This window comes from Selaginella moellendorffii, unplaced genomic scaffold (assembly GCF_000143415.4).
Source record: "Selaginella moellendorffii unplaced genomic scaffold, v1.0 SELMOscaffold_78, whole genome shotgun sequence".
Lineage (NCBI taxonomy): Eukaryota > Viridiplantae > Streptophyta > Lycopodiopsida > Selaginellales > Selaginellaceae > Selaginella > Selaginella moellendorffii.
The window spans coordinates 302276-328469 of NW_003314339.1; the positions used below are offsets into that span (position 1 = coordinate 302276).

The 26194-nt window shown below is 43.8% G+C and overlaps 3 protein-coding genes across 4 annotated transcripts; 2 read left to right on the top strand and 1 right to left on the bottom strand.

Moving 5' to 3' along the window:
* The first annotated feature begins 203 nt into the window (after positions 1-203).
* On the top strand, positions 204-2120 carry LOC9662800 (L-type lectin-domain containing receptor kinase S.4). The gene has a single exon (XM_002986963.2). The coding sequence runs from the start codon at positions 204-206 to the stop codon at positions 2064-2066; it is 1863 nt and encodes a 620-aa protein (XP_002987009.1). The 3' UTR covers positions 2067-2120.
* Positions 2121-4493: 2373 nt separating this feature from the next.
* On the bottom strand, positions 4494-7016 carry LOC9643180 (pentatricopeptide repeat-containing protein DOT4, chloroplastic). The gene has a single exon (XM_024660866.1). It carries the CDS (start codon positions 7014-7016, stop codon positions 4494-4496), a length of 2523 nt encoding a protein of 840 aa, XP_024516634.1.
* A 5322-nt stretch (positions 7017-12338) lies between these two features.
* On the top strand, positions 12339-14318 carry LOC9662802. Of its 2 annotated transcripts, none has more exons than XM_024660836.1 (10): positions 12339-12711; positions 12759-12820; positions 12871-13171; positions 13221-13296; positions 13355-13432; positions 13491-13616; positions 13689-13847; positions 13904-13969; positions 14016-14072; positions 14127-14318. In XM_024660836.1, the coding sequence occupies exons 1-10, from the start codon at positions 12387-12389 to the stop codon at positions 14191-14193; spliced, it is 1317 nt and encodes a 438-aa protein (XP_024516604.1). In that variant the 5' UTR covers positions 12339-12386; the 3' UTR covers positions 14194-14318. The 2 variants fall into 2 exon arrangements, with proteins under 2 accessions (XP_024516604.1, XP_024516605.1); XM_024660837.1 differs by having other exon boundaries at positions 14034-14072.
* The last annotated feature ends 11876 nt before the right edge of the window (positions 14319-26194 follow it).

A 26194-nucleotide genomic window follows, 5' to 3' on the forward strand; every position in this document is an offset into this window, starting at 1 on the left:
GACCATGCTCTCGCCTCGCAATGAAAAAAAAAACTCCTTAGCAACGAATTAGCCATTACCAAATGTTCAAGATTGACTGTTAGTATCGTTATTATAAGAATTCCTATCACGACTTCGTGGAACTACCATTCGGCGACACGTACAACCAAGTTGGAGTTTTAATGACTGAAGTTGAGTTAATTGTGGTATCGAGAAGCGAAATCATGGTGGTCGGAGTGATTTGGGTGTCGCTGCTCTTCTTCTCGGCTTTTAATCTTGGAGTGAAGTGCCAGGTAAGCTTTGGATATGAGAATTTCCCAGACTTCTTGGCGGATTTCATCCTCTCGGGAGATGCAAACATAAGCAATGGAGCGCTCCATCTCACCGGCGATCGCACCTTCAGCTTTGGAAGAGCAATGCGGAGGCAGACCATTCAGTTGTGCAACTCGTCGGGATTCATGGCGTCGTTCGTGACTGACTTCACTTTCCTCATCCAGAAGAAAGAGTCTGACCTTGTCAACGCCGACGGCTTTGCGTTTACCATCGCCCCGAACGCGACCGCGCCTTCGAACGAGAGCTATGGACGTTGGATGGGCCTCTTTGACAAGAACACGAATGGATTTCCGTCCAACAATTTGGCAGCGGTGGAGTTTGACACCTTTCGAAACCAGCCAGGGATGTACCCAGCGTTCCAAGACATTGACAACAATCACGTCGGTCTCAATCTCAACAGCATGCTATCCATCAGCTCGAGCTCGCTCTATCCCTTCCAGGTCTTTCTCGGCTCCGGAGCTCCAATGGCTGCTAGGATCGATTACAACGCCACCGCTAAGAGGCTGCGAGTTTACGTCTCGGACAACGTGACGAGGACCAGAGTTGGAAGCCTGGTCCTGGAGCACAGCTTTGATATATGCTCCATCATTTCAAAAGAGAATACTTTCGTCGGCTTCTCCGCTGGATCTGGATCGAAAAACATCGACTTCCACAAGATCTTGTCGTGGAAGTTTGATAGCAGCGAGCTCTTCCTCCCGGTGACGGAGGATCCTGGCAGCAGAGGTGACACGCAGACTTCTCGGGCAATCATACTTGGATCTTCATTGTCGTCAGCTTTTTTAGTTTTGCTCGGAATCATTGGAGTGACAACCTTGGTAGCGCTCTCAAGGAGGCGAAAGGCGCAGGAAAACGATCTCGTCCAGCTCCCTCACAGCATCTCATACGCAGATCTGAGCGCCGCAACAAACAACTTTAGCGAAGACAACTTGCTCGGCCGGGGCGGATTCGGCAGCGTCTACAAAGGTGTGCTTCCGAAGGATCAGTCTCTAGTAGCGGTGAAGCGGATCTCCAAAGACTCACAGCAAGGCGAACGAGAGTTTCTTGCCGAGGTGCAAATCATCAGCCAGCTGAGCCATCGTAATCTCGTCAAGCTCCGGGGGTGGTGCAAGCAAAAGCGAGAGCTCATCCTAGTCTACGACTTCATGCCTCGCGGGAGCCTCGATCGAGCTCTCTTCGATCCCGACGAGCCCGTTCTTCCCTGGGAGGTGAGGTATAGAATTCTTTGCGGCCTCGCGGCGGCGCTTCTCTACATCCACGAAGACTGGGATCAGCAAGTCGTGCACAGAGATATCAAGAGTAGCAACGTGATGCTTGACGCGGACTTCAATGCCCGACTGGGAGACTTTGGCCTCGCTCGAGCACTGGAGCGTGATAGAGCTGACAACATGGAATCGACCACCATTGCTGGAACGCTCGGATACATGGCTCCGGAGATCTTCCAAACGTTTTCATTCACTCCAACCACGGACGTGTATAGTTTTGGAATGGTGGCGCTCGAGGTGGTGTGTGGGAGAAAGGTGGTGACCAAATTCAACACAGGGAAGAGCTTGCTGCTTCCATGGGTGCAAGACTGTTACATGGACAACCGGCTTTTGGACGCAGTGGATTTCAGACTGAATGGGGACTTCGACGCTGGAGAGGCAAGCCGAGCTCTCAAGACCGCGCTCATGTGCGTGGATCTTAATCCCGCGAGAAGACCCAGCATGAGGCCAGTGCATTTCATTCTCACTGGTGATATCACTCTCACTGTTTGAGCGATCCAGTGAAAGCTTTGGGATTAACTGTTTGAGGACTGGATTTTTCTTTCACGATTCCGTAGCCAAGCACGCCGTCGATTTGACCATTGTAGGCTGAAACTCTTCGTCACGACAGAAAAAAGTGGCACGACATAAAAAACTGGCACGGCAGCACCCACAAAATGCTGCAAGAAATCATCTTTTTCTGCCCCAACAGGGGCGGCGCTGCTTACAGGGAGGGGACTTTGTAGCGATCCAGCGAGATGTGCTTATTGAGGAGCTGAGAGGGAAGCAGGCGTGTTCTCAGCCCCTGTGCCGGCTTGGGAAGATTAGAATTCTGGTTTGCGATGTTGCCGGAGAAAAACACTGGTCGCCCGCTGAGAGTGGTGGGGGGCATTCTTGTAGGCGAAGCTCAACAGATGCCGGATGTACTGGACGAGACGACAAGGTCGAAGGGAGGATACGGGTGTGCTGTGCCAGTTGCCCAAACGGATTGATGGGGGATGGGGACGGATGGTGGAGACTCATCATCGAGGACCTGGACTGGGAGCCCACGGCCTGCCAGAGAGGAGGGAATGGTTTCTTCACATATCAGGTGAAAGAATTGTGCAATGGGCTTATGACTAGTCGAGAACTAGCACGAGTGGAGGTGCCAAAGCTATAGGACCGATGGGTCGAATTCAGGGTGGAGGCGGACTATAGCGTTTTGGAAACTCCTGGTAACGAACGGTTTCCCAGTAGGGCAGCGATGTCATACTGCCACATTGTCCAGTTCCACCGTAAGGTCGATCTAAGGGTCCTCATTGCACAGCATGGCAGCCATTTTGGGCTCATGAACTAAAGGGACATCCTCCACCAGAAGGAAATCACTGCCGAGACTGGCTCAAAGTGGTTGTGGTTCTGCACCCAAGCTCACCTGTTTCCACACTCTCTGCGCAACCTCACACTCCCACACGACATCTGGGACCATTTCTATTTGTTCACATTGCTGGCGCCTCGAGCGTAGGCGGGCGACGTGCCCTTAGGACATTGGGAATGTATGACCTCTTCGTTTTCCTTTGGTTTACGGAATCCTTCTTGCCTTGCTATGCAGAGATAATGACGAGTGACGGCAAGAAAGCTGGCCTCTCAATGGCAGTGGTGATCGCTGACTGATTCCAATGCCCTCATCGCAGTCGACGACAGGTACACTTCGTTTTCCACCTGCGCTCCGAGTCCCAGGATCAAGCTGACGAGAGGCTGAAAAAGTATTTGTGACTTCGCCCTTTAAGAATTCAGCAGTCTGGAGTGGTGACGGGTCATGCTGGCATGGGTTTGCAAATCACAAAGGAACAAGATTGACAACTTCCAGCTCAGGTCCAGTCTTTGTAGTCCACACTTGCCATACAGGAGTTTGTACACATCCTCTAATGTACTTGCCTTCATTAGTGTAGTGGGATAAAATAGCCATTAAAGGTTCTCTTATTAAATAATTGCTCCTCTTTTTTAATTAGCTTTAAGGGGAGATAATTAAAGTGTGTTATATGTGGTATTAAAGCAATTCACACAGATTTAATTCCTATTGATTAAACCTTTGAGTAAAGTATATTTCTACCTTTAAATTTGAAATTATATATATTGAGTTATTCCTTAATAATCAATAACATTAACATCTTTGAGTGGGGGTGAATGTAGTATATATAATCATGTGATGAAATTTAGATATATGGTCATTGTGAATTTTTAGAACTTTAGGGGATAAATGGGGATAAAAAAGCAATAATAGTGGTTAACTCTATGTAAGTGATTAAATTTTTCATTCTACTTTAGTTATTTAACCACACCTTTGGATCATAAAATTTTTTAGGTTCCAGGTTAAAATGTGTTTACTACCAAGACAAAGTCAAGATTATGGGTTTCCTTTTGTTTTAAACTAAATATGATTAATTGGAGAACAAATACAAAAAAAGGATTTGGCAGGAAACAAAAATAAGTGGGTAGTGTGATGGAGAATAATATAACACTGCCAACAAGGCTAGTGCTGAGGAGGACAAACCTCTAGACGGCCACAATGATACTTAACACTAGAGCATGAAAAAGCTTAAGTCCTTAAACAGCTCCATGTTCACTTGTCTTGGTGTTTGTAGAGTTTCTTTCCACACTCTAGTTCCTGGAGGTGGTGCAGAAATATGATTGCTGGTATTCACTCGGAGATAGTGTGCCACCACCTTACTACAAGCTCATCTTCACTGTCTCAGACTGTCACTTTCGGGACTTCAAGTTTCAAGGGTATAAGAAAGAAGATGGGACTGACATGGAGCCTGAAATGTCACTATCTTTCCCATGGTAAATGGAAATGTTTGTTCACAATGAACTTAATATCAAAGCTTCCGTCACAGAAACCTCTTCTGATATTAGTGTCTGAGAACAGTGAAGTTGGCAAAGCGTATGCTAGGTGGTGCAAGCTCACGCAGCTCCACAGATTTGTGCCACGAGCACATACGAGCTGGCCTCATTTGGTTCCCAGTTGAGGCACGCGGTTGCAGCTCGGACACTCGTTGGAGCGTCACCGTGCATTCGACAGCCACTGAGAAGAATGGTTAGAGCTACACTGGCGTCAGACTTTTCCAGTCTTCCATCCTCAGGTGAAACTTTGCTCGACACTAGAAACTCCGCCTCGTCTAGCTTCCCAGATCTCGCCAGGAGATCCACCAAGCATCTCAAATGTTCCACGGTCGCGGAGATGCTGTAGTCTTGGGCCATGGACGAGAAGTAGCTCTTGGCTTCGTCCATCATCCCGAGATGGCTGCACGCATTGAGAAGACAGGTGAGAGATACCTCATTTGGATTTACTCCTGCTAGGCTCATCTCTCGAAACAACTCCATTGTTCGTCTTCCATCTTTGCAACGAGAGCTCGCTCCGATCATGCTTGTCCAGGCAACCACGTCTCTTGTGCTCGCCATGCCGTCGAAGATGGCCTTGGCACTCTCGAGGCATCCACACTCGCCATACATTGTCACCAGAGCACAGGCTAGACTCATGTTTGTTTCAAGACTGCGTTCCAGAATCCTCGCATGCGTTTCTCGGCCTTGTTCAACGTTTCTGAGGCTCGAACACGCACCGAGCACGCTCAAGTACGTGAACTCGTCCGGGACGACTCCAAGCACGTTCATCTGCCAGTGGAGATTCAAGGCCTCGCCAGCAAAGCTATGTCGGGTGTAACTCGACATCATACTCGTCCACAGATGCTCGCTGTTCTTGGAGCTCGAGAGCTTGTCAAAGACATTCCGGCCGCTACTCAGGCACCTGAATGAAGAATACGAGTTTACCAGAGCATTCGCAACTTGGAGATGATCATCGACATTAAGACAAGAGCTTGATTCCAGCAGCTCGTGAATTTGCATAAGTTCTTTCTCCGAGCGACATGCATTGATAATGTGGACGAAGGTGATCGCGTTCGGCCTCACGCCTTGCAAGCTCATCCAGCAAAATGTCTGCATGGCTTCGTCTCCGAGACCGTGCTGGCTGTATGCTCCAAGCAAACAAGTCCAAGACACCACGTCTCGTTTTTCGGGGACGATCAGATTATTTACGATGTCGTCATGCAGCAATCTCCCACACCTAGCTAGAGCTCCGACCAACGAATTCTCGAGAAGGGGAGGAATCGTGACTTTCATCTCGAGAACTTGTGATAAAATCTCTTGGACAGCGGCTGCATCGTCCCCGCAAGCACCCAGCGCGTTTACAAAGGTGAGGGCACTGGGTTTGAGGCCTTCCAAGTGCAACGCTCGAAAGAGCTCAATGGCTGTATCACACAGCCCGTGCTGGGAGTAGGCCGCAACCATGGAGTTCCAAGTGACTACGTTCTTCTCCGGCATCGCGTCAAAGATCTTCCTCGCAGCATCAACTTCGTGACATCTACCATAGGCATTTGTAAGAGCTGTTGCAACACCAATCGTCATTTCCAGTCCGGCTTCCTGGACAGAGCTGTGGATCTTCCTGATATCGGACGAAAGATCACAGCCGCCAAGAACAGCGACGAACGCAACAGTGTCGGGCTTCACTCCTTCCAGTTCCATTCTCCTATAGGCTCGCAACGCATCCTTGCCACGACCAGCTTGAGCATAGCCATCGATCAAACAGGTCCAGGCCACGACGCTCTTGCTGCTGCTCGGCAAATCCTCGAAAACATCCTCGGCATCCTCCAGACTCCCACACTTGGCATACATGCTCACCAGGCCGTTCGCCATCTTAGCAGCCATGGCTCTGCTTCTCGTGATCCGAGTGTCCAGTTCCCGTGCCACTGTCAGGCTCCCGAGATCAGCACAGGCTTGAACGAGGCATAGGAGAGTGATATCGTCAGCTTCATTCCAGACCCCTTCCAGCTCCATCCGCTGATGGAGCTTGAGAGCTTTCAGAGGCTCTCCATTCTCGACGTGAGCTCGCAGCATCGAGTTCCAAGACACCAGATCCTTGTTGCTAATCTCGTCAAACACTCGGATGGCATCGGCAAGGCTGCCACACTTGGAGTAGAGGTTGACAAGCGAGTTTTGCAGCAGTGTGTCCGAGTGGAGCAGTCCAGTGGCGAAAATCCGGTCGTGGAGAGCTCGAGCGGTGGCGAGATCTTGCAAGGCTGCACAGGCGCGAACCGAGTTTGCAAAGACGAAACTGTCGGGTCGGCTAGATCCATCCAGGTCCATCTCCTGGAGGAGCCGTAATGCGAGCTCCATATGCCCATTCTGGATATATGCGGCAGTCATGAGCGTCCACGAGAAAACGTTCCTCGTCCAAATCTCTTGGAAGACGGCCCTGGCGTCGATGATACTACCACACCTTCCATACATTTGGACGAGCAAGTTTCCAAGATAAGTGTTGTGACGGATGTCCACTCCGGACGATACAATGCTAAGATGGATGCGCTTACCTTGTTCTAGGAGATCTGGACTGGCGAGCATCTTCAAAAGTTTAATCTCTTCCAGTGGATTCATGAAAACCCCGACAGCACTTCACAGGGCGCTGTCTTTTCGAGCAGAAAAAAGAATCAGTAGCTTAAGGAGAAGAAGTGCTCTATCCTTGGCCAATCTCTTTCGTTCTTTAGAAGAGAGAAAAATTGTGTCCGTTAAACAACGAAATGCTGAGGAAACTTGATCCACACCCGAGTAGGCGATCTCACTGAAGCTCACGTCCAAATCCAGGAGCCTCTTGCTTTCCTTTGTCAAAGGATTTAGCTGGGAGACGAGAGAACGATCAGATCGATAGAATGGAAAGAAGAAGAAAACAAGAACGATGCATAAGAAAGAGAAGGCCGGCCGACTGGAGACAGTCTGAGAATCTGGTACCCATTGCTCGTTCAAGAAGCATGGTAAATGATGGATGTCTCGGCCCCCAAAGACCACCTTCGATGATCATGGCGACTAGATCCCAGGCGGGACATCGAAGAACAAGCGTTATGCGAGCGACCTCGTTGCAGCATTCTCGTCATTTGTGCGTCGTCACAATGCCCAATCCTGGCATATGCGCTCACCATTTTCGTCCCAGTTACCACCTCTTCTCGAGAGAAATGAAGGGATTCCTCGCATCACCGATGCAATTGTCTTTGTGAATGACTCGTAAGATGATGTTCCAGGAGAAGGAATTCGGATCCTGGATCCAATGGAAGACCTTGATCGCCTAGTCAAGATGCCCAAAACGGGCATTGCAATGTGGCTTGCTCGCCCGGATGAGCTCGTGCCCGCTGCGCTTCCCTGTGATCGCATCCTTGCTGCAATGGTTCTAGCCACGTTGGTGCATGGAAGCTTGGTCATCCCTGGCCTGGATGACGATGAGGGCAAAGGTGGAGGAAGCTGGTCTCCTGTGCCAAGTTCAAGGATGAGCGCTCCACACAGGGATTGGACAAGGAAATACTGTGGCTCATGGGAGAGGCTTTGATCATGGTGTTTGATCACATACTTGTCTCTGCAGCTTGTCAAAAACTGTATAAAATTGGATGCCTTGTACAATGCTCACTTGAGAAGCTGCATATTTTGCAATTGATCCACAACACCCTTGGACTTCTCTCCTTTCACTGTAACAAGATCATCGTCATCTTTCATTGTCATTGAGAAAGATGGAGAGTGGAAAGATGTCATTAAGAAAGTGTCAAATTTCTGCCAGTTGAGAATCATCCTTGCTTTCTTGGCGCTACTGGGAGCCCAGTAGCAAAGAAAGCTTTTCTTCCTCTGCCAGACATGCGTCTACCTTTTTGGACATATGAACAGATGGCGCAATGCTGTGTCCTCGAATATTCTGTGCGTCCGCAGCTATGGAGGGTCGGCTCTTCGTGGGTGGGTGGTAACTATAGTGTATACAGTCCGGTCTTTTATTCTTGATATACTGAGTGTCAGATGAGCAGAACTGAGAAAGGAGAGAAGTCCAAGGGTGTTGTAGATCAATTGCAAAAAGTGCAGCTTCTCAAATGAGCACTGTACAAGGCACCCAATTTTATACAGTTTTTGACAAGCTGCAGAGACAAGTATGTGCTATGATAGATCACGCTGAAGAGCTACGATTTGTTCAGACACGGGAAAGAGGAGAGAAGCTCCTTTCTCAGAAGCTGGGCTACGTGCAGAAGAGATGGAAGCGCCAAGCCGGAAAAGACGTGTTCATGCTCTCAGCCAAGGAAGCTCGGTGGCTGTCCCTCCAGCTGACAAACTAAACACGTTGTGAGCTTCCTGAGATTGCCGTCTCTGATACTCCATTTCGGTCTCAAAGCCTGCCATGTCAACTTGGACAGCATTCTCTCCTGGTGATTTCCACGATGATTTCCCGTAGGTATCGTGTCACTCCAGCTCGCAAGTGATCACCAATAACCTGTATCGGACAAAAACTTTAGGCCGGGATCGAGCAAGATGTCGGACTTACCTTGAGGTAAGCTTTAGTCCCGTCAGCAGCTGTATAATTCTCCAGCCAGCTCAGAAGCACGTTGGATGATAGGATAGATGAGATCTATTTCGCAGTTATTTGGCACGAGAAAACATGATGAGAGGAAGGTGGAAATGTAAAAGGAGGAAGAACGATATCTACCTTTTGCAGTATTTTTGCCATGCGCTCGAGGCCAAGACCAGTATCGGTATTCTTTTGCTTAACGGTTTTAAAACTCCAAGAAATTTCCAAGATCATGGTAGGCGCAAATACAATATCAGAACGGATGGATCAAAGCAAGATTAATTACCGCATCATCGGTCCCAGCTTCTTTATTGGAATTCCTACCTGACAGATAGCACTCATTGCCTGGGTTAACGCGAGAAAGACAGTGTCTCTTACATCGTCACGCCATATGGCGAGTCATCCATATACATGAGCAGCAGGAAGCTTCTATCTATGCAACAGATTGAAAGAATGAGAGCGACGACTGACGAAGACAAATGGCCTATATATCTTACTCGAGCTCCCAGGCAGCGTCGTGCTTGAAGTCCCTGAAGCTGAAGTTGCCCGGCATCTCAAAGAAGGACATGTCCAACCGACGTTTTCAATGTTGCTTGTCAGGGGAAGTTACAGCGCAAGAAAATTGTCTAGGAGCAAGAGTAGAACATTGTCTAGTTTGGCTGGAATCACCAGCAGTACTTGCCCTTGAATTGCAGCATGCCTGCATTGAGCAAGAGTGGGATCATCTGGAACTAGGGAAGGGCCTGGCAAAGTTGATGCAAATTGTCACTCTCAACTTATCGAGTTGTGCTTGTGTGGCACAATTTCAACTCCATTTTCAGCCTTCAGGATTTGTGTTTTATATAAATGAAATTTTATTGCACACTAGATTTTCTAATCATTTCTATTGCTTCCTTCTAATCTGACTAAATGTTTTTTCATTATAGCCACAACAAGAGGTTCTATGTGGTCTATTACTTTATATGCCTCATCTATTATTTTAGGGGGCTCATACATAACAAGAGTAGTCTTCTATTAAACATCACTTATTTTGTTTGGTCTTGGATATATAGTTTTTATGAACTTTGGATTAAAAAGAAATAAACTTTTTGGACTACTTGGTTGTTTTGCTACTATGCCAAAATGTCTTGCTAATTTAGAATATTATATAACATAATATATATAAGCCAAAGAGTCAACACACTTTGTCATATGTATTTGTTGCCACAGCTACTACTGTCTCTTAATCCATGCTATTGATGGCTTCTGTTGGTGTAAATGTGACCTAGAAAGCCTTACAATAGTCACAACTTAATACATAAAAGTCCATAACCAATAAACCTCCTTTTAAATGTGTATTATTTGGCATATTTGGCATTTGCTGTTCATGCTTGCTTTCTAGTAGTGGTATAAAATTATATAGTTTTCCATTTTGAATATAAAAATTAATCTGTGAGAAAATAAGCCATGAAATATTAGTTCATATATACAACTACAACATGGTCTTCTTGGACTTTGGAGGTTGGGGACTACATCTATGTTCATTTCCATTCTCAGAGATACACCTTAGGAAGGAGAGCTGTCCAAGCTTCATCCGGTTCTTTGGTCCATTCTTGGTGGTCGAGAAGATCAACAAAGTTGCTTTTTGTTTGAAGCTTCCCACCTTGACGTTTCCAAATTGAGGCGGCACTTCGGACCTCTTCCACCTTCGGCCACAGTTCCTCTTCTTTGGGTGTCTTTGAAGATAAGCAGCTCTTCTCCAGATCAGATCCTTTGAGTGGATGTACGCCAGTTACAGCATCGAGCAATTCCTCACTTCCTCATCCATTGGCAGGGAAGGCATTCTGAAATGGACACTTGGATCATGCAGGCTGAGCTCGAATCTTTGCGTACACTTTTTCAGTGGCACCTAGTGTTCCCTTCATACTCTGAGGACAGAGTCAAGTCCTCGTAAGGGAGGGGAGTGATGTTATGGACTGGATCATACGGAACGTAGGATATATGGGACCTGGTTAATGGAGGAGTATAGAAGGTTTTTCTTCCCTTCTCTCCTTTTCTCCTTTCCTACTCATTCTCTTTCTTGTATTCCCTTTGATTCATGAGATATTGGGGAATGATAGATATTACAATTCACTCCTTACATTGACATTGTCAATTGTGCTTCAATGTTATGGAAGGGTCCCAGCAGTGTGAGGCACGTTTCCAAGAGCAAGAGGGATGCCCACTATTGAAGGTAATTAACTTTTTGTTTATAATGTGCTAATGCAAGCCACAGTACTGCTGGCCACAGGTGCACTGTTTTGTCACAGTTTTATTCGCTTTTTTAACGACATGTGGTGCACCCAGCCTGAGATTTTCAAGAAAAAATTGAGGATTCAGGTACTTCACTTTCATTGTTAATTAAAGGGGGACATTCACAGGAGCAACAAAAACGCTCAAGGATCAAGCAGTGCTGCTCTACGCACATGAGGTTGGCAGCAATGAAGTCCAAGCTCTGAGTTCTCTGCATTGCTTTTTTAGTGAGTCTCATGTTTCTTTTGTAGCTCAAGCCGAACGACAGCTAGTATAAAAGGACGGTTGTCCAGAAGAAAAACAACTACTCATTTAATTAGGATAAAACCCAACCACAGATATCCATTTTATATCAACATCTTCCGAGCAGCCTTGAGCTCCTCGCCAACCTTGGAAGTGTCTTCCATAAACTTGTCAATCTGTGCTGCCGCTTGCCTTCGGCAATCGCCCACCAATTGTCCTCTTCGACAGTCACCAGCAGCACAAGATTTCCTGGTGCACGACTTGCAGGAGGCTGAGGGAGTAACTCTACAGCGCTCTTGCAGCCTTGACAACTACATTCCCGTCCAGGTTCCAGGACGGTTTATACTTCCCATCGCTCCATCGGCTCATCACATGATCCAGGTGATAGTATAAAAAACTGGAAAAAAAACCACGTACCTGTACCATTCATATATGGTTTTCATCACTCGTTCGGCCAGTGTCGTTCCTCTTCTTAAGGCAGCCTCGCCACCTTTTTCGACGATCATCTCCCACATGAAACAGTCTTTGGCGGCGGCACTGTCAGAGTTCTACCCTGTCGCTGGCCGGATTTCCGTCCGCGAGGACATGCGAATGCAGCTGGAGTGCAACGATCTCGGCGTCAAGGCGTCGTGCAATCGCCCACTTCCCGAGGGTGACAAGTTTGATCTGGACCCCGAGTTCCCGCTGGAGCTGCCAGGGCATGAGAAGGATCTTAAGTGTGGCCTATTCGTCCAGGTACAAAAGATCTGACCATAAAACCATACGCGTATCTAAAAGACAATGTCCTTTCAAGGGAGTTTTCGTGCTAATACAACGAATATTCTTTCATTTTGAGCAAGCCGGGCTTAGAGTTTACGCCTTTATGAAGCTGAAGTTCTGAAGGTCGCGTGTTCGATCCACGCTCACTTCCTTGAGCCCTAATGGGAATGGAAAACCTGGGGGTCGAGTCGGAGCGGCGTTCTCGGATATCAAGAAAGGGTCTTAAGAAATTAAGCAAGATAAGTAATGAGTATGACAAGCTCAGCAGGTTTTCCAAGGAGAAGAGGCTGGTGGGGCAATATGTCAACACGAGGTACGATGCAGTGGCTCAGGATCCAGACTTGGCCCATTTACTGGGTTTGCTCTACATCCACCAACACTGGGATCTCTTCCAAGATTTCATCTCCGAAGAGGTTTTCCAGACTGCTCGCCACATCCTCCAGGACCCATGCAGCCCTCAACTCGCTCGACGTTTTCTGGAATCGGGTTTGTGTGGTTTTATCGTGGAGCTGAACTTATTCATGTTTCTGTAGAAGATGCGACTCAAAGGATCAGCAATGCTTTGCTGTCTTTTCGCTTTGCTCAGCGCAAAACGGTGAGTGTCTCCTCTTGTTTCTGTTTTGTGTCTCTTACCAATTCATGTAGATGGATCTTTCAAGTGAAAAGTTTGGTGAACGAGCTCAAGCCGTTTACGAGGCCCTCTCGTATGATATAGTCCAAATGGTTGAACGGCAGTCATCACCAAGCTACGGCAAACTCAGCCACCAAGAGCTGGAGCTGCTCCTCTGCAGCATCAAGTCCGAACCGTTTATCGAGGACTTGCTTGTGCCTTGCCTTCTTCCAGACGTTCTAACACACCGGGAGAAAGTGGAAGATGCGGTTGCGCATGCTCGGCTCATGTTGCTAGAAGCAGAGGCGAATATTTTCTATGGCTGCTCCTTCAACTGTAAGTATGGCGCGCTTTGGTTTATCATTATCTTCTCTGTCTGCTACAGATGCTGAACTCAAAGCAGCAGCAAAGGCTTCAGTGACTGAGAAACAAAAGCTCCATGACAGCAGCCAGCTACTCTGGTAAACCCAGTTTCTGCTTCTATCCTTACTATCTTTGTCTTGGTTTCCTTGCGTTCAGGTACATGCTTCGCAATCCTTCTCCCATAGACAAGTCGTTCAGGAGCTTTTACCTCGACGCGGTGCTACATTCAACGACGTATGTCTCCCGTTTTCTTTTCTTATCTTTGTGAATTCGCTTAAATATTTGTGTCCAGGGCCGGGGAGGTCAAAGTGCTCACCCCGGAAGACTATCCGGACACAGTCCCTCCTGAGTTTCAAGAGGACCTTTCTGAAAAAGATCTGCGCGTGTTTCGCATCATTCCTCATGGAACTTCGTTCGGGTATGTATACTATGCAAGTGCATTTGAATCGCTCATCTCCTTGATCTGGTGATCTTGCGCTTTCTGTCTCAGCTCAAAGTCGAACGTGGTTTTTGCAAGAATGTGTGAGTTTGACCTCAAGAGCATCCTGTTGGGGGAGCCCGTGGCCAGGGAAAGGGTGTGCCAAGCTCATATACTTATCGACAAGGTATGGCCAACTCCAAAGGAGGTGTACGAGGCTTTGGTTCAGAGGTACTCTATGCATCATCAATTCGATCGCCACCTTGACATTGTCATTTGTGCTTTAGTGTCATGGAAGGTCCCAGCAGCGTGAGGCAGGTTTCCAAGAGCAAGAGGGATGCCCACCACCGAAGGTAATTCAACTTTTTGTTCATAACAGTGTTAATGCAGCGATTACAGGCCCTCTGTTGTGTGCAGAAGTGCTGCGGACAATTTCCGAGAATCGGATGGCCATAGGTGCACTTTTTTTTATCACAGTTTTGTTGGCTTTTCTAACGACGTGTTGTGCAGGGAAGATGCCGAGCCCGAGATTTTCAAGAAAAAACGGAGGAAAGCGATGCTGCTCCGTCAGTGTTAAGATTAAAGGGGGACATTCACAATGCTTTCAGGAGCAACAAAACGCTCAAAGTTTATGATGAAGGATCAGGTTTCTTGGACATCTTTAGCCCAGATAATTAAATAAAATGAGTTTCTTATCTTAAAGCATATACATAACTGTTGCTGTTAGTAAATCTGGCAACACTTTACATTCCAATTCCAGCAGTAAGTCTCATCTGATTGATCTCAACCTACTGTAAGCATTTATCTTTATCTGTGATCGAAAATATCAAGGAGTGGATTTTGTGCTGCTGGCCGGCTACCAAAACTCGTGGAAGTGACCTTATTTCTCTTCCTTCTTCTTGGAGAGCAGGATCAGAGCGCCCGAACTTAAGAGATGCCGCTGGAGCTGGCGATCAACAAGCATCCGGTATTAGGCGCTCCCGATTAAATCGCGACACTTGAGAGAGAGACAGAGAGAAAGATCGTGCGTGCACACAAACCTGGCCGCGCGATGATCGTAGAACAAGAATCACCGCCCTCCAACGATCGCCCTGACCTATAGATACCGAGAGATAGTCGTGATTGTCGATAGAGCAAAACTTGAAAATGTGGATCTGGATACATGATTCCATTCTAGTCGGTCGCCAGGGGTACCATCCCGGTAAAACGTGGACCCGATTTCTCCAAAGCACCAAATTACTGTCTGGTTATTCTTCCGACGTTAAGATTCGACGAATATCCTGTTTAGGACTTGTAGTTATATTGGAGTCAAAGGCATTGTCCTCGTCAACCTTGGTAAATGTCAATCGCTTGTCTCCCTTCGGCATTTGCCCACACAACCAGCGATTGTTCTCTTAGACAGTCACTAGCAACAAAGACACCCTTGACATTTGTAGAAAATTTGGCATACTCAGCTTTAATTGTGGTTGTGTGCCAATTTGAGTTTCTCATAACCTGGGATCAAACTTCTCCTTTTGCCTCGGCGTGCCCACAACACGGAAACTTCATGATTCTTACCATGGATTCCCTGGCACATGAGTTGCCAGGGAGTAGCTCTATGATCGAGACCAACTAAGAAAAAAAATCCATCAACACTCTTGCAGCAGTGACAAACTGCAGTACTGATGCAATGTGTGCCTGTATCAGCCCAACTATCACCACCACCTTCTCGCCTTTGGCGAATATGTAGTTACCATCTTTAAGCTCCGAATCAAGTAAGCTCTTCATATTCATGTGCGGCAAAATGTATGCGCTCGTATTCTTGGCCTTCTACTTTGAAAAACAAATGGTCAGAGTTCCAAAACAAATCGAAGAAGGCAAGAGTTTCATACCTTGCGTTGGTAGCTAACCTAGTTCTCCACCAAAAATAGCTACATTGCGGTTAACTCGCCGTTGCACGACCTCTGCTTTGTCGGTCTTCATGTTGTGCACACCGAAGACCTCCGATACTATCTGCTCTCTCAAACACTGTCACGGAGTGTCCGGCCTTATTGAGCTGATTAGCAAGGCCTGCCGGACCGCTACCTACAATCGCCACTAGAGACAACGACGTGAGAAACCAACGACGTGAAAACTTGTCTCTACATACCCGGTCCAGCCCTCCTCAAACTATAATTCCCAAAAACACAGGCACCCTCGCAAGGAGCAGGGCCTGGTTCCAGTCTTGCGTTCGTTCCTGGGCCAAGTGATATGGAAGCATTTCTCATTCATACAAGAAATATCCCCGATGCGTCACTGCGTCGGAAATTTTTGTGGGCTGCGATTGAGCCTAAGTCTTAAAACAAAGCGAACACGTCAGAGTTGCAGGCGAAATAATCATTCAATTCTACCTCGACTACTGCACCCTTCCTGGCAAGCATCCACACCGGCTCGCTCCTCTGGCGCTCTTTTCTTGGCCCTGTCCTCGTTGAGAGCTCTTTTGTAGTGCGGGGTAATTGGCCTGCAGATGCATATGCTTGTTATGGAAAATGGTATAGAAAGATCGAAATACAAGGTAGTTCTTTTTTGCGCATGCGAGGGACTCCATCACCACTCCATTCAATCCTTTCTTCGCAGAGAGCAGCCACAACTCCACATACAGTGCGTGCTCCTGTTGGTAGCAAATCGCATCGAAAAACCAATCGAGACTAAAGAACGATCAAACCACGTACTTGCTCCAACACTCCTTGTGGCGTGTCCGTCTCTTGTTGCAAGCAATCGATGAAAGATAGAAGTTACCGAGCGCCGAGATCCTCGTGGACTTTGATTCCGTAGAAACCTTTGCCTCCAAAAGCCGGGAGGAGCGTGCTCGAGGAAACGCTTCCACGAGTTCTTTTGTATCAACTTTAAGTAGCCGGCCAGCAGCACGAAATCCACTCCTTGATGCTTGCGAATGTTCATCACAGATAAAGATAAATCTTCTAGGAAAAGAAAAGCATGAAACCAACCTCAGAATTTCCACGAGCTCGTTTGGAGAGACTCCAGAACTTTGTTCTCGGATAATCGCCAAGGACAAAAGAATGGGAAGAACTAAACTCTAGCTTGCTGGAATGCTATGGATTCTAGCCATGGAGAAAAACCAAGTAACCTGGCTTGTCCGAGACACGCGATTGGCATCGAGCATAAGGGTTAGGTCTCCATTTGGCCATGGAGAAAATCAGCTAAGCCGAGAAGCGTGGCGCTGGTCGAGCTCCGTTCTTGATTCGATTCCATGGTAATTTTTAAAGGGCCCCTATAAACTGTTTGAGGACTGGATTTTTCTTTCACGATTCCGTAGCCAAGCACGGCGCTCATTGTTGTAGATTTTCTTTGTTGACTCTTGTAGGTTGTCAACAGCCGTGTTGGAACTTGAAACCCTTGGTCGCAACAGTAAAAAGTGGCACGGAAAGGCACTATAAACCCAACTGCCTGAAGGTCGTGTGTTCGATCCACGCTCATCGCATAAAAACGATTTGCCTTTAAGCACTGTTTTCATTTTGGACGATGTAGTTTCTTTAATTATTTCTATTATTATTTGGCAGAATATTAATATAGCTCAATCTAGTGGATATTCTACGAATATTCTCTTTAAAAATATATTTGTCCACGTGGCATTTGAACAGACGACCGTCATCGATTCAAATATCCCGCGGTTTCTCTCGTTGCATCGGCGCTGGTGCATATCGATCAAAGCTTATTTTGGTCCGGGAAGAACGATGAGGATATACACACAGCAAAGGACAAAACCATGAGAATGGAGGTGTCCATCTGCTGGACGCCACGTTTTAGCGGATGGTGACCTCTAACGAACTAGAGGGCCGACCGACTGGAATGGATTCATGTATCTAGTGACCAGCTGTACAAATTCGAATTTTGCTCCATCATAACCAGATCGATTTGTGATGGTTTGATTCCTCTTTTATCGACGATCACAACTGCACGGCCAGCCGCCCACAGCTTTCTCTCGGCATCTAGGTCAGGGCGATCGCTGGAGAGCGGCGATTCTTGTTCTACGATCTTTGATCGATCACGCGGATCGCCAGGTTTGTGTGTGCACGATCTCTCTCTCTCTCTCTCTCTCTCCGCGATTTAATCATTGGGAGCGTCTTGATTGCCAGATAGAGAGATTGCGAGGATGAGCTCTAGCGGCATCTTTCAAGTTCCAGCGTTCTGATCCTGCTCTCCGCCCACTGCTGCCATGGCAAGGAGAAGGAAGAGAAATAAGAGAAAGAAGGTGGACCAGGTATGGCTGCATTTCATTCTTGCCAGTGAATGCACGTAGAGATCGAGATCACACTTTTCGCATGGATTTCGCAGGGTGAACAGTCGCAGCTGGGAAGGGGTGATGCCTCTAGTGGACCTCCAAATGCGCAGCCTCAATCTCAGCTCGACCAGGTATTCTCGCTGTTGCAAAGCCCATGTAGAAATCACTCCTTTCCCATTTTGCAGGGTAAACCGTCTAGCAAGAGGGTGTGGATGGGTGGTGATGATGCTTCTAGTAGTGGACCTTTGAATCCTCAATCTCAGATCGTCCACCAGGTATGGCTGCATTTCATCCTCTCAAGTTATATACCCATTTTACAACAGGGCAAACCATCTAAGAAGAGGATGCGGCTGGGAGGGGGCGATGCTTCCAGCAGTGGACCTCCCAAGCATGAGAAGGTGCTAGTCTGTTTTTTGTCCAATCTTCCATGCCATATGGTGACTGTTTGCATCTTAGTTCGACTACACGCTGGATTATTTCATCCAGCGAGAACCAGACAAATTGCTTGTTAATGATCCTCACCGGAGATCGTTTACTGCGGCACAAGCAGTACAATGGTGCCCGGATATGCTTCCTGACTGCAGCAGAATGACCTTCTTGACAAACAACCAGCTGCCAAGAAAGTTTGCCCGGTAAGATACTTCATCTTTTACTTGCTGCCATAATGCTTTTGTATATAGCTTTGCAGTCCCTTCGGACATGCAACAGAAGTGGAGACAGTATTTACATGATCAACATCTCAGGAACCAGACAATCAAAGTTCACAAGCAACATATTAAGGAGATGCCTGAAGATCAGCAAGTGCGGTTTTCAGAGCATAAACATCATCGGGCCAGAGCTAGTGTGATCCACTTTGCGTGTGATCACATGCTCACTCTCTACATGGAAGTCAGTAAGAATCTCTGGCAGCTGGTCTTCTACACTGACGAAGTAACAAATCAAGCAGTGGGAATAGACCAGTTTGATGACATCGAAAACTATGACAGTTTTCTTGACTGGGTGTCTTCAAACATCTGTGAAACCCATCCGGAATTATATCCTGGCAATGTAGAATAGTTGCATTTCTAATTACTGGAAGTAATCAAGAGCAGTAACTTTTCTTTCTACTCACTGAGCTGCTGGGACTTTTTTTTGCGAGCCTTACATAGTTCTTCAGGAAAGAGCATGGTTGATATCCTCTGACTCGAGCTTATTATCTGTGCAACTCAGTGGCCACAGCTAAATGAGGTATGTGCACGCGTTCCAGCTCAATCCTCCTTCAAGCAGACACTTCGATGGAATATTAGCTGTAAGAATGGAAGTGAGTCCAGGCTCCCTAACTAGTTGTTAATTCGAAGGTGGGAGTTGACCAGCTATTGTCAGTGGAGAACTATACCAAGGCAAGGTACAGAACTCTTGCCTTCTTCGAACTCTGCCTTCTTCCATTTGTTTCCATTTGTTTTTCAAAGTAGAAGGCCAAGAGTATGAGCGCAGGCATTTTGCTGCATGCGAATATGAAAAGCTTAACTATATATCTGCTAAAGGCAAGAAGGTGGTCGTGATAGGTCAGGTGATACAGGAACACATTGCATCGGTACTGCAGTTTCATCACAGCTGCAAGAACGTTGATGGATTTTGTTCTTCTCAGGCTCTTGGTTGGAGTGGGATGATATGTTCACCACAGTGACATTCGAAGAGTTGGTCTCGATCATAGAGCTACTGAGAATCCTTGCCTACTGGTAAGAGTCAAGGCAAAGGAGAAGTTCAAAGTGGCACACAAACACATTTTATGGCAAATTTACTACAAATGTCAACAGTGTCTTTGCTGCTGGTGACTGTTGAAGAGGACAATCACTAGTTGTGTGGCCAATTGCTGAAGGGACGCAAGCATAGCACAGATTGACAAGTTTACCAAGGTTGGCAAGGACAAATGTAGTTTTTCTAGAAGCCCTAAACATCAAATCTTCCCATGTCATTGATTCAAATATCCCGCTCACTGCTTCGAATGTTGGCAGAATACTACTAGACAGCCACCTATTTATTTAAGGTGATGACAAGGTTTAGAGGTGAATCTTTTAGTGTTTTGGCAGATCCGATGAAGTTGTTAAATAACTTTTAGAATATTAAATTAAACTGAGTATATTTAAAAGGTTTATTTTTAACTTTTATTAATTTTTCCAACAAAATATAAATGATAATATATAACTAAATATAACTCAAAATAAGAAGAAAATTTTATTATAATAAAAATTCTTTTTAGTTAAAAATTTAAGAAATGTATATATTTAATTAACTTATATACCACTATGCTAATATTAATACTTTACATTGTAAATATATATTTAAACCTCATATCATCCCCTTTTCTCAGAAAGATAGAAGACAATTATAGTCCCTTAATTGATAAACTGAGATTTAAAAGAACATTAGGAGGCACTAGTAAATTTATAAGTGGTGTAGTGTTTTATTGATCCTTTTATATGAAATGCTTAAGTTGTTGCATATGTAAAATTTTTCCTTAAGTGATAAATGACCTCAAAGTTATATATTTGAAACTTTAAAACCCACTAAACTATACAACTAACTAATTTCTTCTACTTTAATAATGAAGTGACCATACCCCTTAACAATGTCAAAGAACCATGTAAGTATATATGAAGTTTCTCAAAACCCTAAACTATTACTAACCACTCTTTCTTTATTGTGGAGTGATTCATTTCTATTAATTATAATTTATGATTGATGTATATGATAGGATGATATTAACTAGGTATATTTATGGTCTCTTGCAAATCTCTAACATGATTTTTAAAAGCATCCATTTGCAAGATGAAAAGTCAAGTGTAATCAAGATATGCCAAAATTAGAGGAGTTGTCAACACCTTTTTAAGATTTGCAAATGCTCATTCACAATTCTCATAATATTGATGGCCTTTTTTAAACTCCTCTCCCTTCTTTACTCTTTTCTCATATTTTTGATGAGCCTATTGCTTTAGTATCAATGGATTTTTTAGATGAGGATTCCATACCATCAACATTCACTATATTTGATATTTAGTATCCATAAGATATGGATCTAGATTTACTTTTTCTTGATAAGGTTTATGAGGTTTAAAGGTTAAGTTATGGATTTGAAAAATTTATGATAAGTTTAAGAATCATACATTATTTGTTGATAACTTGCCATTTTGGCATTTATATTTTTAAAATCACCTTAAAGACAACTTTCTTTATTTTATGGGGATTGATCCTAATGACTATTTGGAGTTGGTGGTGTTTTGGATATTTATTCCACATTTTTTCTACGCCTACTATAATTCTTCTATTTTAGGTAGAGACATGAGATATTGTCATGTGATTGAGAAGCTGCACAAGTTTTTCTATTAGCCAAAGAAGTGATATAATGTTATCTAATATATGTATAATTATGTTTAGTGTCAAACTCATAATACTCCTCTTCATATTGTGGAAGGATAGTTGAAGTTAATTGCAGTTTTTCAATTTCTATTTCAGTTAGTGGCATTTGATTTGATAAGACATTTTCTATGGTTGATTATTAACAATAAATACATCATTATTATTTTTGACTATTTGACTCAGTGGGTGGAAATTAGTGCTCTTGCTAGGGCATTTATAATTGTTATTGAATATTTCTTCCTCAATCAAGTGGTATTTCAATATTCATATCTAGAGCATATTCTCTTCAATAATGTTCCCATGTTTATGGTTGAGGCATTTTATATTTTTACGTTTCGACTAAGGATATACCATATTTATAGTGTTTATCATCCATAAATAGATGGTTTAGTCCTTTAAAGTAATAAGTACAAAATACATGAACTTTCAGTAGCTAAGTTTGGACTTGAAATTGGAATAAAAAGTGATGTCTACATTGCAAATATGTTCCCAATTTATTAACAGCTACTCTCTCAATTAAAAACATGAGAGAGGCTAAGCTGGCCTATATTGACCAAGTCAAAGTATTCCTAGAATGTTTTAACAAATAAAATGAGCCATTATTATTCCTATTGATTAATTTAATTAAACAGTTTTATGTTTAGTTAATAACTGACGAATATCCTGGAATATACCAAATATCTCTATTATCCTTTTCTTTTATTGGGCTTGACGAAAAGATGTCCAAGATCACTAAAAAGGCAATGCAGATAACTCAGAGCTGGGCCTTCATTGCTGCACCTGCAGCAGAGCTTACTGGCGCTTGATCCTTCATCATAAACTTTGAGCTTTTTGTTGCTCCTGAAAGCATTGTGAATGTCCCCCTTTAATCTTAACACTGAAGGAGAAGTACCTGAATCGTTCGCTTTCCTCTGTTTTTTCTTGAAAATCTCAGGCTCGGCATCTTCCAAGCTGCACAACATGTCGTTAGAAAAGCCAACAAAACTGTAACCAAAAAAAAAGTGCACCTGTGGCCATCAGATTCCCGGAAACTGTCCACAGCACTTCTGCACACAACAGAGGGCCTGTGATTGCTGCATTTACACTGTTATGAACAAAAAGTTAAGCTACCCTCGGTGGTGGGCATCCCTCTTGCTCTTGGAAACCTCCCTGACGCTGCTGGGACCTTCCATGACACTAAAGCACAAATGACAATGTCAAGGTGGCAATAGAATTGATGATGTAAAGAGTACCCCTGAACCAAAGCAATGTACACCTCCTTTGGAGTTGGCCAGACCTTGTCGATAAGTATATGAGTTTGGCACACCCTTTCCCTGGCCGTGGGCTCCCCCGACAGGATGCTCTTGAGGTCAAACTCACACATTTTTGCAAAAGCCACGTGCTGAAACAGAAAGCGCAAGACCATCAGATCAAGGAGATGAGCCATTCAAATGGATACTCGAAGCAAGTTCCATGAGGAATGATGCGAAGCATGCGCAGATCTTTTTCAGAAAGGTCCTCTTGAAACTCAGGAGGCACTGTGCGGATAGTCTTCCGGATTTAGCACTTTGAGCTCCCTGGCCCTGGACACAAATATTTAAGCGAATTCACAAAAATAAGAAAGGAAAACGGGAGACATACCTCGTTGAATGTAGCACTGCATCGAGGTAAAAGCAAGAGTAGCTGGCTGCTGTTATGGAGCTTTCGTTTCTCAGTCAAGACTGCATGTTGACTTATTACCCGACCAGCCTTTTCTCCTTGGAAAACCTGCTGCCATAAAAGTTGGCTCATACAGAAACCGTAAAACTAGGATTAAGTCGCCATTTTTTCATATTTTTTGCTACTTTTTTAAAGATTAGAGCTTTTTTGGATCGAACATGCGACTATTTTTTGGTATGGTATGACAGCTCCTCACGACTATACTGCTTTGTGATTCGCACTAGTCTTGCATTGCAATTGTTATAAAGAACCTCAAAAATAATACCACTTCATCAATATGCTCTTCATCCTTATCCTAGCAAAGGATGTTCAGAGTTAGTAACTAAAAGATATTATGAATAAATAAAAGACTTACACTATTGAAGATGATAACAAGCCAATGGAAAATCTACTCCTTCGCTCTTGTAACATTTAGATTTTGAGGAAACAAAACCAAATTCAGAATAGTGGATACTTATTTCTTTAGTGCCAAACACAAGTTTGGAATGCCATCTTGAATAGAATCTATGTTGCAAGCAAAAAGAATATTTATGTCAATAAAAAAATCTGGATCTATGAGCATATTATCTCACTTGCAGGACTTTGTATAGTCACATGGATGTCTCGCCATAAGCTTTCTCTATTGTTGCAGTTCCAATGACAACGTGTCGCTGCAACCATTGGTATAACAATCTCATCCTTGTTATTTGAAGATCTTGCATACAAACCATATTGAAAATTATAAAGTTATGTGTATAAAAATTGATGTGGTTACAAGTCAACTTCTGGTTAAGCGTCTTCACGTTCAAGTTATGCCTTGCATTGCCCTTGCCCAACCTTCACACTCATAATCACAAAACTCACCACAATATTGTTCACTTGAATGACAACTTAGGGGTGGGAAAGTCTACTTTCCTCAAATACATCATAAGGATAGAAGTTGATGAGCCAAGCTCAGTTTTAGAGACTATCTCCTATCTTTAGCTCACAACCATAGAAGATATGGTTTGACAATTTGCACTTATAAACTTGCTCAATAAGTTTAGTTCTTCACTACACTTGCCTCTCAGAGTTGAGGTAAGCTACTTAGTAGTTGGAGAATGACTCCATCAACTCTATGTGTAGCTTTTTCCTAGATAAAGTTGATGGGAGATCAACATAACACTTCAAGTACTTCTTGCCCTTAGAACATGGTGTTGCATTTCTTAGCCACCCCTCTTATTATCCTTGACTTGGTATAGCTCCTTGGCAAGGATATTCCACTATTGAGATGGATACCTACCATCATCTTCATAGAGTGCTTTAGTCATCCAACACTTGCAACCATTTTTGACTATTTGCTCACTTGTGTCTAGGAGATTCTTGAGCATCCTCAAGTGCATCCCTTATTTGTGCTCCATAGTTCATCCAAGTGGCATTATAGATCTCTAACTTGCCATTGCATGACACTTAACGATATAAATAGTCACAATATAATCACACAATCCCTTCCTTGAGACACAAGGGTCATTGCCATCTATGGGATAATAAAAGCTCAAGTGCATGTGCCTCTTCACACTTACAAATCTCTAGGCTTTCTCTTACCTTATTTGTATTGGCCAATTCAATTAAAATTATGGGTACATTGTACAAAACCTAGCTCACACACAGGAAGTTTAAACGAAAACCACCATATCAACTCTAATAGTATTAGCAAGCTAACCATCACTTCACCTCATAAGAGGTAATTCCACATGATACTTGCTTAGTATTCTATATAGAATAAATTATCAACACCTGAAGCTCACTCTTTAACTTCTTCTCTAAGATCAAGTTCGTTTGTTACTATATCCAAAGTGGTAGTCTCTCCAAATAGACATTATTGGTTCATTGAAGCCTTCTTCTTCTTCAATTTCTTTGGGGGTATGAAGTTATTTCCACAGATGAAGCCATGGCTTGTGTCTTGAAAACTTAAAAAAAAAACCACTATAAGAACACATAGTTTTAAATATAGCTTTACCTATTTTGATTATTTTGCAAGCATGGTTCTATTTTCAAGGCAAATCAGAATGTAACTTTGGTAGAAAATACTTAAAAATCATAATTATATGGTTTTTCAAGTGAGATATGTTTTGCTTAAATCAGAAAGCTATTCTTAGTAGAGGTTATAGATCTTCAATACCAAATACTAGCATAGATCACTTTCATTTTGAATTTCAATGTACATCCATCGAGACTTTAATTGTCCTATTATCTAGTAAGTGCATCCCTTCCAGAGGTCGGGACTCTTTGCACGTATTAGCTGAGAAAGTATAGTTATAAATGAAAACTATAAATAGCCAATGAGATATTATCTATTCTTTTTTTAGCAACTAATTAACTATTTCTTAGTTATCATATAGAACTTTAGTGGTGGATCAGTACAATAGTTATATGTTTTAGCTCTAAGGAATGTGCAGTTTTATTACACTTGCATCCTACTAGTGGATGCTATAATTGAAATGCCACACTATTAGAACACTTCTATCTTGTTTTGGGATGTAGTTTTCATGCATTTCTAAGAGGTGTTTTCAACAACAATTGTCTAATTTATCACTAATGTGACTATGGGCATTGAAAGTTGTTTGTCAAAAAGTCTTTTAAGATATTCTTTTTTTACTTAGGATGGCAAGAGATTGGCATTGTTAATTCTCTTTATCAGTCTCCACTCAAGCTAATTGAGAAAACCATTTTTATATGTGCACTTTGCCATATGACCAGTTGTGACCATGGTTGAGATGTTATTTAACTCTCTATTAAACATGTCTATCTTTTTCTTACATCTAGCTTGAGTTTAAACCCAAACTCAATATGCTAATTGATGGAGTATTTATATCTTCATATTAAGCCATCAATATATTGAAATAGTGCCAAACTCTATTTGGTTATATATAACATGCTACTCTTGGCATTAGAATGCTAAGTCTTCTAAGACTATTTCAATATTGCTCCATGCTCCTCTTCACTCTTTGGCTATATGTTTGAGAGTTGTTCCTCCTTCACTTTTAATTATATGCTTAAGAGTGTTTTGCATTCTGATTTCCTTATTCATTCTTGGGAGTTCAACTTTGTCTCTTCGTTTAATGGTCCAAAGCTTTAAACTTAGGTTTTACTCTGTTGCACGTGTTTAAAGGTTAAGTTCCACTTTGTGGTTATTTTATAATAATTCCTTATAAAGTAAAGAGTATATTACACAATTGAAATTGCAATGGTGAAACTTTAAAAA